General features: G+C 38.9%; 1 protein-coding gene across 2 annotated transcripts in view; it reads right to left on the reverse strand.

The window, feature by feature from the left end:
• cnksr2a (connector enhancer of kinase suppressor of Ras 2a) overlaps positions 1–17,728 on the reverse strand; it is an 89,196-nt gene that overhangs the window by 50,112 nt on the left and 21,356 nt on the right. For both annotated transcript variants that reach the window (XM_085286727.1, XM_085286728.1), the window contains exons 2-3: positions 10,116–10,279; positions 8,531–8,733 (exon numbers count right to left, since the gene is read on the reverse strand). In XM_085286727.1, the coding sequence (XP_085142853.1) occupies positions 8,531–8,733; positions 10,116–10,279 (367 nt within the window). The remainder of the gene's footprint in view (positions 1–8,530; positions 8,734–10,115; positions 10,280–17,728) is intronic.

Below are 17,728 nucleotides of genomic sequence, written 5' to 3' on the forward strand. Positions count from 1 at the left end.
TGAGGCAAAGCCACATGGCCCAAATATGTTTGCATTACATCCATAAATCTTTGCATGAAGACATCCCTCGTCCTTCTGAGGAATCCCAATGTTTTTAAGTTTTCTTTCATGTTTGAAAATCCAGTTACAACTGTCTATACATTAATAGCTACATTGTAAACACTTGGTACTAAGGTGTAGTACAGATAAAGATAAAAATGTGCAGCCTTTATTTGTAGTCCAACCTTCCAAACTTACTATTCTTAAAGTCTAACTCCGTCATATCTCAAAAGATAGACATTTTTAAACTCAGTTTAAATAGATCTTTCTAAGGATGCTGACCTCAGAGCTAGCTGCAAATAAATGTAAGTAATCAAAAAAACACACAAAAAAGGATGATGCTTTTGACTCCAGGATGCGCCTGAGAATCATCAGTTTTGAAAATAATCCAGTTATAGTTTTCTGGATCTGGATTCACTGCAAACTAGAACTGCTAGAAGCTAATTTGGCAAACTTTCAAAAGTGAAGTAAATATAGGGTAAACTAAAATGGACATCTCTATAGCTCATAGCTTGACAGACTGAATCTAGCATTCCTCCTGTTTATATCACCCAAAGCATTTTATACTCTTATCATTTATATTTCTACAAGAGTAACTTTCTTTTCTGTCTTCATTTCATTTCAGAAAGACGTTTCCCTTATTTTCCTCTATGAATTTGAATTTGTCACTTAACCTTCAATGTTTGATTGCACCTGTCTGTTTTTTTGAAGGATGATTTTATTTAGTATGCAGGCCATCTTTGAGTGGTTTTGTTTCCTTATGCTAAACCACACTAGGGAATACTCTGGTAGGAGACTGTGACACAACCAGAATTAACCAACAGATTGAAACTGCCATCTTGTTGCCTTTGAAATTATGATTTAGAAGACAGAAGCCAGCCATTCATAATAGTTGGCCCCCTTAAAGTGAATTTGGTGTTCATGATAAGACAGCAATTAGATGGAATTAGTTTAATTCAATTTTCAATTCACTTCAATTTTATTAATAGCACCAAATAACAACAATAGTCACCTTAAGACGATTTATATTGCAACATAAAGACCCTACAATAATACAGAGAACCCCAAAAATCAGAAAACCCCTATGAGCAATCGCTTGGCAACAGTGGGAAGGAAAAACTCCCTTTTAACAGGAAGAAACCTCCAACATACACAGGCTCAGAGAGGTGCGTAGATCTGCCAAAGCTGGTTGAGGGTGAAGGGAGGAAACTGAGTGTAAACTGAAACTAAATGTGTTCGAATTGGCAGTTACATGCAGTCTGTTTCCATCTACATCCACAGAAATTCACATTTATTACTTAGGTTCCAGAGTCTAGCCAGAACGTCATAGGTTTTAACAAATATTCAAAAATTCCTCTACAATGACACTGTTTATGGATCTGTTTTTACATAGAACTATAACCAAAATACAGTCAGATGGCAACCAACCAGCTGAAACAAGTCCCCTATTCCACAGAGACGCATCACAGATGAGATGCGCTCACCGACTCAGCTGACTGAGATTGTTTGCAGTGTGTTTGCAATTAGTCTAGAAATCATATGGAAATAACTATTGAAGCCCTGTCAATCTGACTGAAAGAACTGGGCAACCAGCTGATCACTGCAACTATTGCAGAGAAATTCAATGCAACCACCAGATTTGCCTAGTCACAGTGAGGTTGCCATCCATATTTCACTGTAGTGTACGTTAACCACTAGTTTCGCCGAATGTGTATTCCCTAATTGGTTGCTGTGTCAAATATGTTGAAATGTGAAAATGACTGCAAAGAGATAATGCAAAGAGGTTTCTGGTGCTGTACCAAAAACTGTGACGCAGTGAAAGTGTGAGAAGCACAATGCAGATGAGGAGGTTTTTGGTGCAGCATCCTCTTTGAGACACAGTTCAGCCAAGGATCACCAACCGGTTGGATATTACATATTGTTTCCTTAGTGACGTGTGGATTTGCAGAGGTCACTGACCATTTCTAGGCCTGTGTGACAGAGGCATTAGCCTATGTAATGGGATGTAGTGCTTCTGGGATTTTTGCAAGTGAGTATTTTTTAAGTTAATCACTTCTACCCTTTGTGATTAATTGACTGTGAGCTTGTTGTAAGGTCACAGACCCCATCAGTAGCAAGGCGCTCCTATAGGTGACACTAATAACTCAAATAAAAGGCAATTTCTGGCCTTTCAGATATATAGTCTATATTAAATCATAAACTGAGGATCCCTCTCTGCCATACTGCTATTGTTGTGTGTGACACAATGACTGCGTACCACAGAGGTGAGCAGTGTGATTTGTCTTAAAATGCCTCTGCTTGTCCATCTACAAAGCTAATGACTGTATTTTTTTTTTGCTGCATGCTACATCATGCAACGTCATCATCATGTTTGTCCTCCAGAACTCAAGAGCCATAAATCTGCTAAGAAATCACAGAAATAAATGTGCTCCTTGTAACAAGACAGACCTTGCCTGACAATCCGTGTGATTTGAAATTCTCTCCTATATCATAATAAATGTATAGGATTTTTTGATTGCACTATAAACATGACCTGCATATAGATTATTTGGCATGTATTTAACAGCTCCAACCCAGCAACACACCCCATACCTCTAAGTCTCCTTATTCACGAAACTGGTAAAAAAATAAATACATAAATAAATACATTTGAAACACTCGAACTGATGCGGGTTTTTTTGTTTTTGCTTGTTTTTTTCAAATCTATCGGAAAATATTTCGCATTTAAAATGCAGTTTCCCAGGCCACGTTATTAATTCATAGGGAGGAGCTTTCAAATGTTCATTTAAAAGAAACCAAAATCGATCAAGTCAGGTAAAAATTATGCCTGGAAGGGGAAAGTAAACATATATGGAGTCTTCAGGGGCAGCAAAAAGATTGTGTGTACTCTACCCACGCTGTTATTTTATACATGAAAAGGTTGCAAAATGTCTTTTTAAGTCATTTTGGGAGAAGCTGCTGCACATTTGCAATCTGAGCGCTGAACCGCTGCTGCACTTTTCCTCCGTCCCCGAGAGGTCTAATAAGCAGCAATCAGAAGGAGATGAAAGTTCATTTTTAACACATTTTAAACCAATTTGCTTCTGTTGCGTACCTTATAAGATGAAACCATCCTGCCGTTACAAATTCAGGGCAGCTTTTAGCCTGATGTGCTCACCTTTTCCACATTGTTAGGATCCCCTAATGAATTCATTACTTTCAGTAACCAAAAAGGTCTGACTTCAGTAACAAAATAATCTTGTTCTGCTCACACATTTCTTCTCTCCTGACTGTAAAGATCAATTTTATAAGATGTTATTTCATCAAAATAAAGCTTTAGGGGGATCATATTGGTGTCATCAATTTCAAATCACTTGTGTTTCCTCACAAACCTGGAAAATGTTCTTTTGTCTTTTGTTGTATAATCTGCATGATAAAAACATCTTTAAAAAATGAGTTGTTGCACAGTATCTCACAACTGAAGAACAGAAAGCTCTGCTGAGTCTACCCCTATCTCAATGTCGCTTTGCCATTTTCAATTGCATCACTTTGCGTGGGCGACCGCGTGTGCACTTGCATAAGTGCGTGTCAGTGCGTGCCGAGGTGGGTGTTTGTCTGCGAGTGTGTTTTTTTACGAGGCCGTGGGCGTTTCTATGAGTCTGAGGCTCTATGTATTAATGTTTGTTTTGTGGCCTAGCTGGCTTGAGGACAGGTGTGGGTGCCTGGCATTTCAAGAACCGATGTCAAAGACCTTTAGTTGTGTAGCTTATGTGTGTGCTGTGCGCAGAAGATCGTGTCGAGTCATGAATAAATGAAGTGACAGACAACAGAAGAGAGTGAGGAGAGAAGCATGGTGAGAGCGAAAAACGTCTGAGATTATCCCTTTACAAAAAAAAAAAAAAAAAACATATTTCACAAAAACGATGTCAACAACCAACATCTGCAGGAGGGAGCTTGTGTTTTGCAGATTGGTGCTTTCCTTGTACAAAACAGAGAAGTGAGAGAGGATTTGTTACTACAGTCACTATTTTAGTTTTTTCCTAAACATTTCTTTTAGATTAACTGATTTTTTGGATTTGTACATAAGGTCCCAAAATAAGGACAAATGGACACCAAGTTAAGTTTTCAGTTAAGGTTACATCACATATTACAGAAACTGAAATGCACTTCTTTGTCTTTCAGATTATGATTACACAAGTAGATCTCAGTATATTATAATATAATCACTTTTAATTTGGATGCTCATGGTTCACAGCACATGAAAATCTGAACTCGAGTATGTGAAATTATTAAAAATTATTATTAAAAATACTGCTGGCAGTCAATGGTATCCTATCATCCTTCATACCATACCATAGGTATACCTATGGTATGAATTTCAAATTCCCACATTGCCTTGTTCTTGTTATTGCATGCAGAAGATTTTCAGAAAACTTGACCTCTGACCTCTAACCTTGAGGTCAAGGTTACTGAGATTCAAACTGGCCCGAGATGTTTAGTAGATAGACCTATGGTATCAATTAAAAACTCCTAGGTGACGTTCTTCTTCAGTTATCTCATTCACAAACTTGGGTTTCCATATTGCTTGCCTGCCTACCCAGCAGGATGACAACAATACCTCAATCAACCTTATGACTGAGGGATAAAAAAGGATTTTTAATACTGAAATGAAAAGCATGATCATTTACACACTCAGCACTTGGTTAGGTTTTCATGAATTTCTGTATCAGTTTAGTTTGGCATGTAGTGGGTCAGCTTTTGACAGGTGTGCTCAAAGTCCATGTTGCTTCGAAAGTGGCCTTTAAGCTAATTTGAGTGGAGTCTTTCACATCTTCCTCCTGACAGTACCCATGGATTCTGTGTGAGGTCCAAGACAGATGACTTGGCTAGCAAATCATGCACAGTGATAACATGGTCAGAAAACCATTCTGTAGTAGATTTGGCAATGTGGTAGGGTGCTAAGTCATGCTAGAAAATAAAATCAGCATCTTCATTAAGGTTGAAAGCAAATGGCTGCATTGACTTTGGACCAACCACCACCAAGACCAGCACATGACATGGGACACCAGATCGGAGACATCTGAAACATCACACTTTGCTTAAAAAAATTCGGATTCTGAGTTTCTTGACTCTTCCATCCAACCCTAGGACATTGATTTCCCAATGAGAAGCAAAGCTTATTTTCATTTTTAAAAAAGGACTTTGGACCACTAAGCAGCACTCCAGTTCTTTTTCTCCATATGCCACGATGCTTCTACTATTTTCTCTGGTTCAAGACTGGCTTGAAATTAAGAATGTGAAAGCTGTAGCTTTTTTTTCCTGAAGACGTGTGCTCGTGGTAACTCTTGATGCTCTGACTAAAGTTCTTGAATCCACTTTTCTCGACAGTCCTCTTGAGGGTGCAGCTATCCCTATTGATTACACATTTGTTTCTTACCACGCTTTTCTCTTCCGGTCAACTTTCCATTACCATGCTTTGATAGGCACTCTGTGAACAGCCAGCCTTTTCGGCAATGACCTTTTATGGTCATGGAGTTTTGCAACTGGGGTCAATTACTTTAATCAGCTGCTAAAATTCGACATGTTCAATTGTGCTTACTGGCATCGTGTCTTTTACAACAAAGTACCGTTGCATTTGTGTTATCAGTGTCTCTTCACTTTTTGTCACAAGGGATGGTGCTGGACAAACTGCCTTGGACTGTAAAGTGTTGCACTGTGCATATGGCACTGCTTAAGATGGTAAAAATGAGCCACGCTGCTACCCGTCTTTGTGGTAACATGTTTGCAACACCATTTGCAGTGTGTGCTACTTTGCTTCTTTGAAGGCCTTTAAAGAGGCTCTGATCCTTCTTTTCAAACAATGTCCTCATCTTTTGAGCCTTGGGCTGTGTCACTTGGTATTTCTTGTTTGACAGCAGGTTTTCATGAACATTTTTTGTTGTCGTGGTTCTGGGTCTTGGACCTGGTGTTTTTGTGTTTAGTTTGGAATTTTGTTACATCTTCATTGTTTTAGGCTTTGAGAATTTTTTTTATGTTCCTAGATTCTATTTATATATTTGCTCATTAGTTATTCTCATTCCCATATTGTTTTTCCAATGTATTATGAATACCTAGTTTAGTTTAGATAGGTTTAATAGTTCCCTTAGTGTTGCCCTACTGTCCTTAGTCACATCTCTGTATTTTTTTATGTTAGTATGCTCCATGTTAAGTCTGCCATGTCCCCATGTTTGTTTACCTTTTTTCCGTGTCAATCTTGTGTGTCTTAGTCTCAATATGTTTGTGCTTCCTGTTTTATTTTGATAGTCCCTCATCCCACATGCTTTATGTTCACTTTTGCTTCCCCTGTCTCATTATGTCTAATTTGGTCCAGCTGTGTTTCCCAGCTGTCTCAATCACCCTCCTGTTGTGTCAGTCTCCCTTTGTCCTTTGTCAGCACGTTCCCAGTGTTTCCCACTTCCTTGTATCTCGTTGTATTTTTCCAAGTTTAGTTAATGTAATTTAAAGTTTTCACTTCATTTTTGTATTTAATGCTTAGTCTTTTGTTTGTGGATTATCAGCCAAAGAACCACTCGCCTTTTGTTAAGATTATTCTGTCTCCAGACATCTGCATTTGGGTCCTCCACATCGGACTCAGTCTGCTCTTCCTGCAGACCTTGACAATTTTGTCAGTCATTCATTCCTAACGTACTTGTGTGTACGGCTTCAATAGAGCAAACATTAGCACATGTGCTGCTGCAGGCTGCTCCTCCTACGCTCTATGTCAACATAATCTGACATGGTTATAACTCTGTTTCCACCACATGACTGGTTTGGTGCTACTGTCATTATCAATGACCTTACTTTTCATCGGTCAAAACATGGATGGACAAGTTCTTTCGACTTTACATTTAACCCATCTTATATTTCTGTCAAGTAAAAGCTGTTTCACAATAATGATCTTTATTGTTTTATTGCCCAGACCTAGATACACAGTATTTATATTCACTCAAACATGATGAGAAATATTTGAATAGTCTGAGATACGAGATTCCTTTCATACAGCATCGTACAAACAGTGCAAATATTTCACATTGCATGTCATGGATGAGTTAATATTTAAGTTTAAATTTGTGAGTTAAATTACAAAATAAAATTTAAATTAACTCACGTGATATTCGGTCTTTTGAGACACAGAAGTAATGGTGGGAAAGTCATTCCCAGTATACCTTTCTAGCCTGAGGGTTATATGCATAACTGGTCCACTGTAATGTGAAACTGACATAAAAAATGTTTAAATAATTTATGAACACTCATAAATTGCTATTATTGTTTTGTTCATTTATTTATATTAACCCTACCTACAGACCCCAGAGGTACTTTTTTAATCATATGTGATTTAATTATATTACATTTCATGTATTTTTCCAAGTTTTCATCACTCTGTAAATCACTTTGTTCCCAGCTATTTTGAATCATTGCGTTCTCTTGTATTTTAATCAGTGTTTTATTATGTTTTAATACAAATGCATCTGCAGAAATCTTCTGAGACCCCAGTCAGAGCACCCAATTCTGCCTACACTGTAAAAAAAAATTCCATATTTAATGTTGTTATTTTGACATTTGTTTCAAAGTAATTTGATCAAATAATGTAGAACAAAAGCTGAGCAAACCCAAACTATCTAGTGACTGACCACTGAAGGCTTATTGACTTTCTTAACTTAAGTCAATACAGTATGTCATCTCATCAAAATATCACTGCAAAGCCTTCTGAGCTCTCTGGGTCCCGTTTTAATAAATGTAATAGACAAATTTATTGAGTTATGTTCATGGAGGGCCCTAATTAAAAGCATTGCACAGTATAAGTGCCTGCAGCATGTGGTGTTAATCGCCCTACATAAACACTGTTAATTTTTTCATCATGGACATATTGAACAATCCTAATTTGAACAGCCTTTATTATGACAGAAGATCGTACTCAGAACAAGTTTTCTATCTATTTTTGTGCTAATAAACAAATCCAAACCGAGACAGTAGCATCGGGGTGGTGTCTGATAACTTCAGTCTTGCAACAGGTGGTCTGGCCCGGATCTCAACATCACAGAGTCTGGGATCAGGCTCCATGATGGTGAGGATCAGACAGAAGACACTGAGACAGCCTAAACTCACAGAAGAGTCTCGGAAAAACATCACCTGCCAAGTGTACCGAGGAGAATTGGTCTTGTTGCAAAGACAAATATTGATTTGATTTAGGTTTCAAAGAGCTGCATGGCTTGGCTAAAATCTGAAGTTTGACGTAGTTCACATTTTTATCTCTCGCATGACTAGATCTGCTGTCATACAAGTGAATCATTGAATAACACAAACAGTCTGCAAGCATGGAAATCCTCAGATTTCGAGCATATACCCTATGGCACACCACAAAGGGTAAATCATAAAATCTGTTTGTACAACTAAAGCACCAACCTGCATCATCTCTCCTTTGGATAAACACACCGCGTCTGTGCGCAAAGACAAATTTAGAGAGTATATTCACCTGTCCAGCCAGGCCAGCAGGCTCTTGGCAGCGGTGATGAGGTCGACCACAGAGGTCAGCAGATCATTGGGGAGGCGCCGCGAGCTCCTGCTCTCTGATTGGCTGCTCCGACGCCGTCCGGAAATGAAGTTCTGCAGGTTCTTGGCTGAGGCGCCGAGCTTGTGAGCCAGAGTCCTGACGCTCTCTGTCTCCAGCCCTGAGTTCTAGATGTAAACAAAGATATAAACATGAACAGCGAACCTTCATGAATACAAATTATTTGTCAGCAGGTTTGCCAGCTTTTATTAAGATTTTGCTGCATATTGGTCAATTTTATTGTAAAAAAATAAGCTCCATTTTGTCTTTTATTGTCTTCCACGATGGAGGCGACTAAAATGATGGATATGAATGACTCACAATGACTAAAATGGTTGTTGGAATTATTCAGAGAACGCAGTCTGAGTGGGTGATGATGATGATTATCGTGACATTTATCTAGTTTTCCTGAGATTTCTTTTCTTTTTTGGAATAATTGTCTGAATGAATATGTGACCAGGCTGCTGGAAGCCATTTTCATCATCTGCTCTGCCCTCATGTTAAAATCTGCTTGTAGGAACTTTAATTCAGATTTATTGACTGGAGATGTCAGAGATGTGGAGCAAACAGCACACAACGCAGAGAAGACAAAAGCACTGCACAGAGAAGGGTGACAAGTTCAGTTCAGTCGAGAGTGCTACAAAAAGACTGTTGTTTTGCGCTGCGTTAAATTCGGTTTCACAGTATGGATCTACCCTTTAATGTGCATACATGGGAAGTCAGAAGCAGGGAGCGCAGCAGGAAGAACCTCACATAGCACAGAGCAGAGATTAATGACAACACATTCAGCACAGATTCAGTCAGATACAGTGAGAAAAGGAGGAGCTGGAGTGGAGGGCGGGCTGAAAACTAAAGCAGCTAAAATAGCCACACCCATCAATTGGGTGTGTAGAAGGGTATCAGTGGGCTGGCGCTGAGATGACATGGATAACTTAATGGTCTGGCTAAACTAACAGTTTGCCCAATTTACTATTTTGGTATTTGAGGAAATTATTTTTCTTCTTTTTAAGATGTACTTTTGCTAAACTGGTTTCATTGTGTTTCAGGTTTCATCTTCTTATAATCTTATATCTAAAAACAATGCTAATCATCTTAAGTTGACTTTATTTTTGCTGTCCTCATTTGAATGACTTATTTGTAACTCATTTTTTATGATTCATATATTGCCGCCTTAGTTTCAGTGTTGCTTGCTTTGTACAGCTGATGTTGATGTTCTGCCAGATATTCCTTAAAAAAGGAGGTTGCTAACCCTGAATCAATTTTTTCTAATAAACATAAATTCATGTTTCTCAAGCCAAAAAAGTATTCATTGCATTAATTTCGAACTCCGAATGTTCAAAACGAGGCTATTTGTTTTTACTTTGAGATAGGGACAATTAGGAAATGCCAGGGTTTAACGGAGGACACTAACACATTACTGGCAGTGGCATACATTAAAGCTGCAGCTGTAGAGACTGCTAATGAGAGCTCAGCACTACAGTGAAGCACAAAGCAGAACACACAAACTCACCAGGGCACAGAGCAAGTCGACAGCCTCCAGAATGAGCTCCTGGTGTCCGATGCGAGAGACTCCCAGCTCCTCAAGTTCGGCGTGGCTAATCCTCAGCAGCCGCTCCCCACAAACACCTCCGCGCTCAAAGACACACACATACTGTTGCAAGCAGTCGTCCAGACCTGCAATAGACAAGCACATTATCAAGGTTGCTCGCAAGACACACATTCACATTTGTTCCAAAACCTACTACTGGGATCACAACCTTCACCTTCAGCCTCTGGATTCCAATCAGTTTAAATGGTCAAAAAGGGACCCAAACAAGAAGAAGTGCTAAAGTTTTTAAACACCTGGGACTCTCCAGGAGCTTTTAGAACTGAAGATAAGAGCACCTTTCAGATAAGAGGTCTTCTTGAAGAATCTAAAAAGAAGTACAGGTGCCTTCAACACAAGCGCTTCAGACAAATTAAGACCTACTTTTATGGGTTCGAATAGCTTCCTAATTATTGGCATGAATTTAGCTGTAATACATTTTAGAGTGATGGGATAAAAATAATGCAAACACATTTATATACACCTATTCTTCATAACTGAATTAATATTACATGTAAAATTAAATGTGCATGTTTTTAACCCCCATCTAGAGAGTTTTGGCTTGAATCACAATTTCAGAGATAATGGATACAGAGATGTCTGCCTTCTCTTAAAAATAATGGAGTCAAAAAAGCACTTTGTCAAAGTGCCAAGAAAAAATAAATCAATTAAAAGATGATATTTGAAAAATTTCACTTTTATTCTAAAGAAATTAATAAATAATTTAAAAAAAACATTCACTTTCATGTGACAAGATTCACAGGAACTTTTATCCTTCTGCCAAATCACACGCATCAGAAGAAAGCGTGCCTCTCCCTGTGCTTGTCAGATGGCAGGATGGCTTCCCCCTCTCAGCTGTAATGCTAGCTAGCTGCATGCTCCTGATATACTTAGAGGAGGGCTACCTGCACCAACAGTTTAAATATCTGTTTAATTGTGGGTGTGAACTGTCCCTTTAAGTCAGTTCTGTATGTTTTTAAATGATAAAATTTATTTGGTCAACATAAAAATGTATTCCGCTTTTTACTTCGCCTCTGTCAGTGCGCCCCAGGGCAGCTGTGGCTACAATGTAGCTTGCCATCACCAGTGTGTGAATGTGTGTGTGAATGGGTGAATGACTGAATGTAGTGTGAAGCGCTTTGGGGTCCTTAGGGACTAGAAAAGCGCTATACAAATGCAGGCCATTTACCATTTACCATTCATACTATATTTCATAATCTTTAATCTATTTTAGTAGCTTCATTTAGTTTCCATTCTTTACAATAGCATTTTAAACATGTATCTTACTATATTTCATTTAATCTCTGTGTGTGTGGCCATGAATTCATCGTACACAAGCAGGAGCTGAAAAAACAAACTTGACATCCCATATTGTGATACCATATGATGCCTAGCAACCACGTACCATCACTTAAATTGACCCATTAGTAGGTTTTATGCACAATAAAATGATAAAATATATATATTATAATTTATGCAGTTTTATAGTATGAATGACATTTCATTTGTATCAACAAAACTTCAATTATGCATGATATCTCATGATGTTATCTTGTTGCCTAGTGACCAAACAATAGTGCCCTTATCATATACCGCGTATGGGTATCATATACCCATACGCGGTATATGATAAGGGCTTTTATTATGAAAGGAAGGGACAAAGGGTGGTCGCACATGCGTCAGCATTCTGTAATTACCAGGCAGGGGTAGCATTGTGTTGTTAGTATTTAGCTCATCACCTTACAAAGTAATTGTAGGTTTTGCACCAAACACCTAAATGTGTCAGAGCAAATGTCACTTTATACTTTTTAAATATTTATTTTATTTTTAAATAAAAAATAAAATGCTGTAATGTGCAGAATTATTTGGCATTATCGTTACAGAAAATGAAGTCACATCCTGTCTTTATTTATTATTATTTCTTCCTCTCTATTGTCATACTGTGACTTTTCTGCTCACTCATTTCTACTGCTGGATACTGTCAGTAACCATAACTATAAAGAGCCTATAGATATATATAGTGATATGATTAAAGGCTATATTTATGGGAATTATGGGAGTACACAGAAGGTAGTTTGAAATTATTGGCTGTAGACTCTCAGGAAACTCTCATCCCAACGCTACCATCACTCTTCATGGCCTGCCGACAGCTCAGACACTCTTCAACACGTTTATTCCCCGATCAATAACCGCACACGTTCCCACTTAAAATTATAGGTTTTGGGCTGCACTCCAGAAGCCCTAAACAGCTTTCTTTGCCACACTATCAACGGTGGTTTCCTTCTTTAAAGTATGTCAGTAGGGAGCACAGATTTCTTTTAGTCTGCACAGAAAAATGCAATGCCAGTTTTTCTACTGCTGCTTGTTCCATTTTGTTTGATATAACACAACAGCTGCTGTGTCATGTTTTTGAGACGTTTTAGCTTGTTCGCAGTTTTGTACATTTTGCCTGTTTTAAAACAAGTGCAGCAAAAGGTAAAGTAGGAGACAGAGCTTGGTTTAAGAGAGACGGGAGAGCCACAAAAGGCATTTTGGGACTCGGTTTGTGTATGTGTTAGTTTCAAAGCTGTTTTACTAAGAAATGAAAGGGAATGGAGAGGGAAATGAAAGAAAGAATGAAACTGTCTATTTGCCTCTCCACCTCAGTGCTAACAGGATATATGGAGGTGATTTTCTACTCTGAAATCTCTTAGATTCAGTGAGTTCTTTTCCACAAGTGAAAGGCCTGTTTTACATCTTCCTGAATCATTTCAAATGCAGTGGGGCAGCACGGCGGTGCAGTTTTTAGTTTCTGAGTTTGAAGCTCCTGCTTAGTTGGGTCCTTTTGGTGTGGAGCTACAACCTATGTCGGTCTCCTCTGGGTTTCTTCCCAGTCTGAATGCATGCTTGTTAGGTTAATTGATGGTTCTAACTTGGCAATGGTTCTAGATGTGAGAACTGGAGACTTGTCTAAGGAATATCCCACCTTTCACCCTGTGTACCTGGGATAGAGTCCAGCATCCCCCTGTGATCCTAAGTTGGATAAGATGTTACAAAAAAATGATAAATTGTTGGATGTAAAGGCTTAATTTTTAACTGCAATGCAGTTCCAGACATTCAGTGTTTGGCATTATTTTCTATACAGTCTTAAATGTATCTGCTGTGAACATTAAAGCTAGATTATAGTAGAATTTGTCAAAGATATTTTTTACATACATCATCTACAAGTTAGAGCTGCAATATAATTCTGTGGAAAATGAAACCCTGGCTATATACTAGAACATCAGTACTGCCTGGGTAACTGTGGTTTTTTTGCCCTAACAGCTTTCTTTCTCTGAGTTTCACTTTGGCAGCTGTGACCCTTGATATTCAGGTTTTACAAAAATGAGGTGATTGTTAGCTGCAGGTCAATGAAAGAGTTGCTCTCAGAAGATTGGTGTGCATATTTGGCTTAGCACAGATTTTTAAACCAGACACAACCCTCCCATTTATCCAGGCTCATAACCAACAGGGGTTGCATGCTAGCGTGTGAACCAGTGACCTTTCGCTTGTGAGGTGAATGTTAGCAAAACACAACCCCAACCTCATGAACGGGGATCACCAGCTAGTGTACTCTCACTGCTAGTGCAGTCTCAAATTGGAGCGTTGCATGAGGAAGGATGTCTGGTGTAAAGTCAAACAATTCGATTATTAACTTCACAGGAAAATTGTAATTAAGTGAACAAGAAAAGTAACAACAGTCACGAGGTGGGAAAACTCAAAAATCGATGAATCATGTTACCTTGATATTTTGAGCGTTCTAAGCAGTAAAAATAGCAGGTTGGCTGTGTGTATCCTTTTCATGCAGCCTTTCCTCTGTTCATACAAACTGCATTTGTAGTCATGACAAATGACAGAAAGTAATCTAACAAGTATTTCATTTAAAGCACAGCGAAGCCTTTAATTAAGACTTTATACCTCTGATAACTCGCAGGTTTTAAACGTCTGCAATACTTTTCTTCCAAGACTGAAATGAAATTGAAACCGGTGAATGTCTGAGACTAGAGATGCTGCATATCTACTTTGATAATCTTCTATGCTTTTCTCTATTCTCAGTCATAAACAGTTACAGTGCTAGATGCTAATGCTAAACATAGAAAAGTGTGAAATACTGATGTATTACTGATGTACTAAGCAATCCGTGTAAAGATGTAAGATCCTCCCACAGATTTTTTCTAATCTTGGCTCTGACTGATGTCAGTGAGAGTTGATATCCTTAATATGGTAAATGGCCTGCATTTGTATAGCGCTTTTTCTAGTCCCTAAGGACCCCAAAGCGCTTCACACTACATTCAGTCATTCACCCATTCACACACACATTGACGCACTGGTGATGGCAAGCTACATTGTAGCCACAGCTGCCCTGGGGCGCACTGACAGAGGCTAGGCTGCCGGACACTGGCGCCACCGGGCCCTCTGACCACCACCAGTAGGCAAACATGGGGTTAGCATCTTACCCAAGGATATTTGGCATGCAGCCAGGAGGCAGCCTGGGATCGAACCACCGACTTTCTAATTAGTGGCTGACCTGCTCTGCCACCTGAGCTACAGCCACCCCAACTTAATATGGTCATCTCAGGAACGCAGTCTAACTGTGAGCACAACAGCCTCACTCATCTGCTGTTCGGTGGGGCGTACTACAAAGCAAGTTCAGCACAGGTGGGCTTTCTTTGCAATAGCTGGCTTGACAAAACAAAAAACCCAGTCAGATAACAAATTACACAATGGTAGTTATCAACTCTGTCTATGTCATATACACACATATGTATGTATGTATGTATGTATGTATATAAATAACAGAAAAAGGCAACGCAGTGAGAAGGCGACGCTGCAGAAAATCATTATTTTACTGCTTGGTGCTGCCATGACAGCTGCACATTAGCGCTCTGAAACTTGATACATGAGGTCTGACACTGTCTTACAAATAGACTGATCAGTTTTTTAATGTGTGCTCAGTAGAAGAAAAAAAAAAGACTCAGCAGCAGATTAGAAGCAAGCATAAAAACATATTTTTGCATTTTCAGCATCAACCACAGAGTGCATGCAAATTACTGTGACTGTGGTGCTCTTTGCTCTGCTGTAACTGCAGCTGTGCTTCCTTCAGTGGCATTGATAACCAGTGTTGGTCAAGTTGCTTGAAAAAGGTAATCAGCAACTAATTACTGATTACTTCCCCCCAAAAGTAATCCCGTTACTTTACTGATTACTTATTTTCAAAAGTAGCTAATAACTTAGTTACTTTTTAAAAAACACGATTTACAACATGAATAGGTGATAAATAGATCTTTCAGCCCAATTCTACTTTTTCTACATAATCCATCATACAAAATGTAATCAAATGGAAAAGTCTCTTTTTAAAACTTGTTTTATTAGTTTTAATCTTTTAACTTTATGCATCAAGCAAAAATTTAATTATATGCAACATTCTCTGACTGGAAGAAATTTGTTTAACATTTAAACCTATTTTCTGCACATTGCAGCACATAAAATAAAAAAAATGTGTTTACACTAACTCTTTCAAATAGATGCAAGTAAAACACAGCAGAAAATAAATAAAATCAAAGACTAGCGGTCCTGTTGCTCTATTTTCGCTGTAAAAAGAAGTTTAGGGGTAGGTGGAGGTTTGCCCTGGTGCAGGTGTGCCGCAGCGGTCAGTTGAAGAATCCGCGAGTTTCTCTGTGAATTTCCCATTACGTGGTAGCGCACTCAGTGCTTGCTTGGAAGTTTAGGGGGTTTTTTTCACTGTAAAAAGAAGTTTTCTTCGCACGCACAACGGACGCTAATGTTTTTGTCACTTTTTATGGTATCAAACTCAAAGTAAGGTCAGTACTTCCACGCTTTAAACGCTGCACAGTCATACTCTCTCCTGCACTCAATATATTATCCATTTTTGATCTGCACACAGCTGTTGTCACGAACGTCGCACTCGCTTACGTCATTGTCATAAGACACTCTCGCAAGAAAAAAAAAAAAAAAAAAAAATCACGGTTTTAGTAACGCAGTGTTCCTACGGGAAAGTAACGGTGATCTAATTACCGTTTTTGCAATAGTAATCCCTTACTTTACTCGTTACTTGCAAAAAGTAATCGGATTACAGTAACGCGTTACTTCGTGACACTGATGACTCTGGCTTCAAGCTCAATATACCTCAGTAGACCATTTATTTTGCCTGAGGTGATCACAAAAACACTGTTGCAAATTCAGCCTTCAGAAATCAGCGATCTGTGAATGGTTGGTCCCATTAACCACATCTGAAACCTGTTTAAAGCAATTTTTGTTCACTTTCAGTTTGCATGAATCTTCTCAAATGAATAACTTGAAATGATTCACGTAAACATCACACTTTTTCAAAAGCCGTAAGGAGTTTGCATCTGTTGTCCCAACGCTTTGTGCAGCTGCTCATTTCCCCAGATATCTGATTTGAAGAGGCACTGAGAATCTTAGAGGGTTGATATTATAATCTGGATAGGACCCACTTTTGCTTTCTAAGCATGCATGCGAAAAGCACACACCTATTTGCAAAACAACTGCAAATAAAAAGGAGGAAGTTTTACTACTGTCTCAGAAACAAAGTTTTCTCATGTCACCACTATTTATGGGTTCATGTCCAGCTCAGAGTCTCTAAAGGACCTTAAAAAAACCTTGTAACTCAAACAAGAGTCGAGAACAGAAGAAGTAATGGACGAGCAATTAGGCAGCAAACCAGGTAAGACTTTACTCTCTGCTGGATTGTGTAACGTCTGTGCTGTACGTGTGGGCAGGTCTCTCTAGATCTGCTAGTGTGTGAGCGTTTTAGTGGGTGGGTGCGTGCTGTCTTTGAGTGCGTGTGCGCGTGCGTGCGTGTGTGTGTTTGTCTGGCCAGAGTGTGTTTGCTGAGTCAAAGGAAAGCAGATCAAGACAGAGCAGTTCAGCTGCAGCCCCTGGCTCCCAAAACAATGAATGTATCCAGCTTCTAACCCCTTAACAAACAGCCAGCTGGAAAGCACACACACATACACACACCTCTGAGGAATGAGCATTGATTTCCCCTTGCTTCAAGTCACCGCTTTATAATACACTCATCTATCATAACCACACTAACAAAGATGGGGAAACGAAGCAGGATGGGAAGCGAGCAGAGGAAGAGAAGGATTGGGAGAAAAAAGGGCAAACAGGAAAAAAAAAAAAAAAAAACCCACACAAGCCAGCTGCTAAATTGCATGCAAACTATTTCCCACACACAAATTCCTTCTCTCATCAGCAACCAGCAAAACAGCATTTGTCGCTCTCTACACCCTCCTCCTTAGCCGCTAAATCTAAATGAAGCTTTCAGTCCCAGAATGCCATACATCGGGTCAGATGAAAAAAGTGAAAGCTTGAAACCCATCATCATTGGAAAAAAAAGAAAAAGTCACTAAGTTTTATCACTAAAAATGTAAATATATCCTGGCTTTGTGGCTTTAAAATGAACAACGAGCAATTGGTTTTGAAGATAAGAAATCATTCTTTTCACTACTATCTCATTTTGGGAGGAAACTCCA

Source organism: Mchenga conophoros, linkage group LG9 (genome assembly GCF_057382185.1).
Source record: "Mchenga conophoros isolate Kocher_MC1m ecotype Shallow Benthic linkage group LG9, M_conophoros_male_GT1.1, whole genome shotgun sequence".
Classification (NCBI taxonomy): domain Eukaryota; kingdom Metazoa; phylum Chordata; class Actinopteri; order Cichliformes; family Cichlidae; genus Mchenga; species Mchenga conophoros.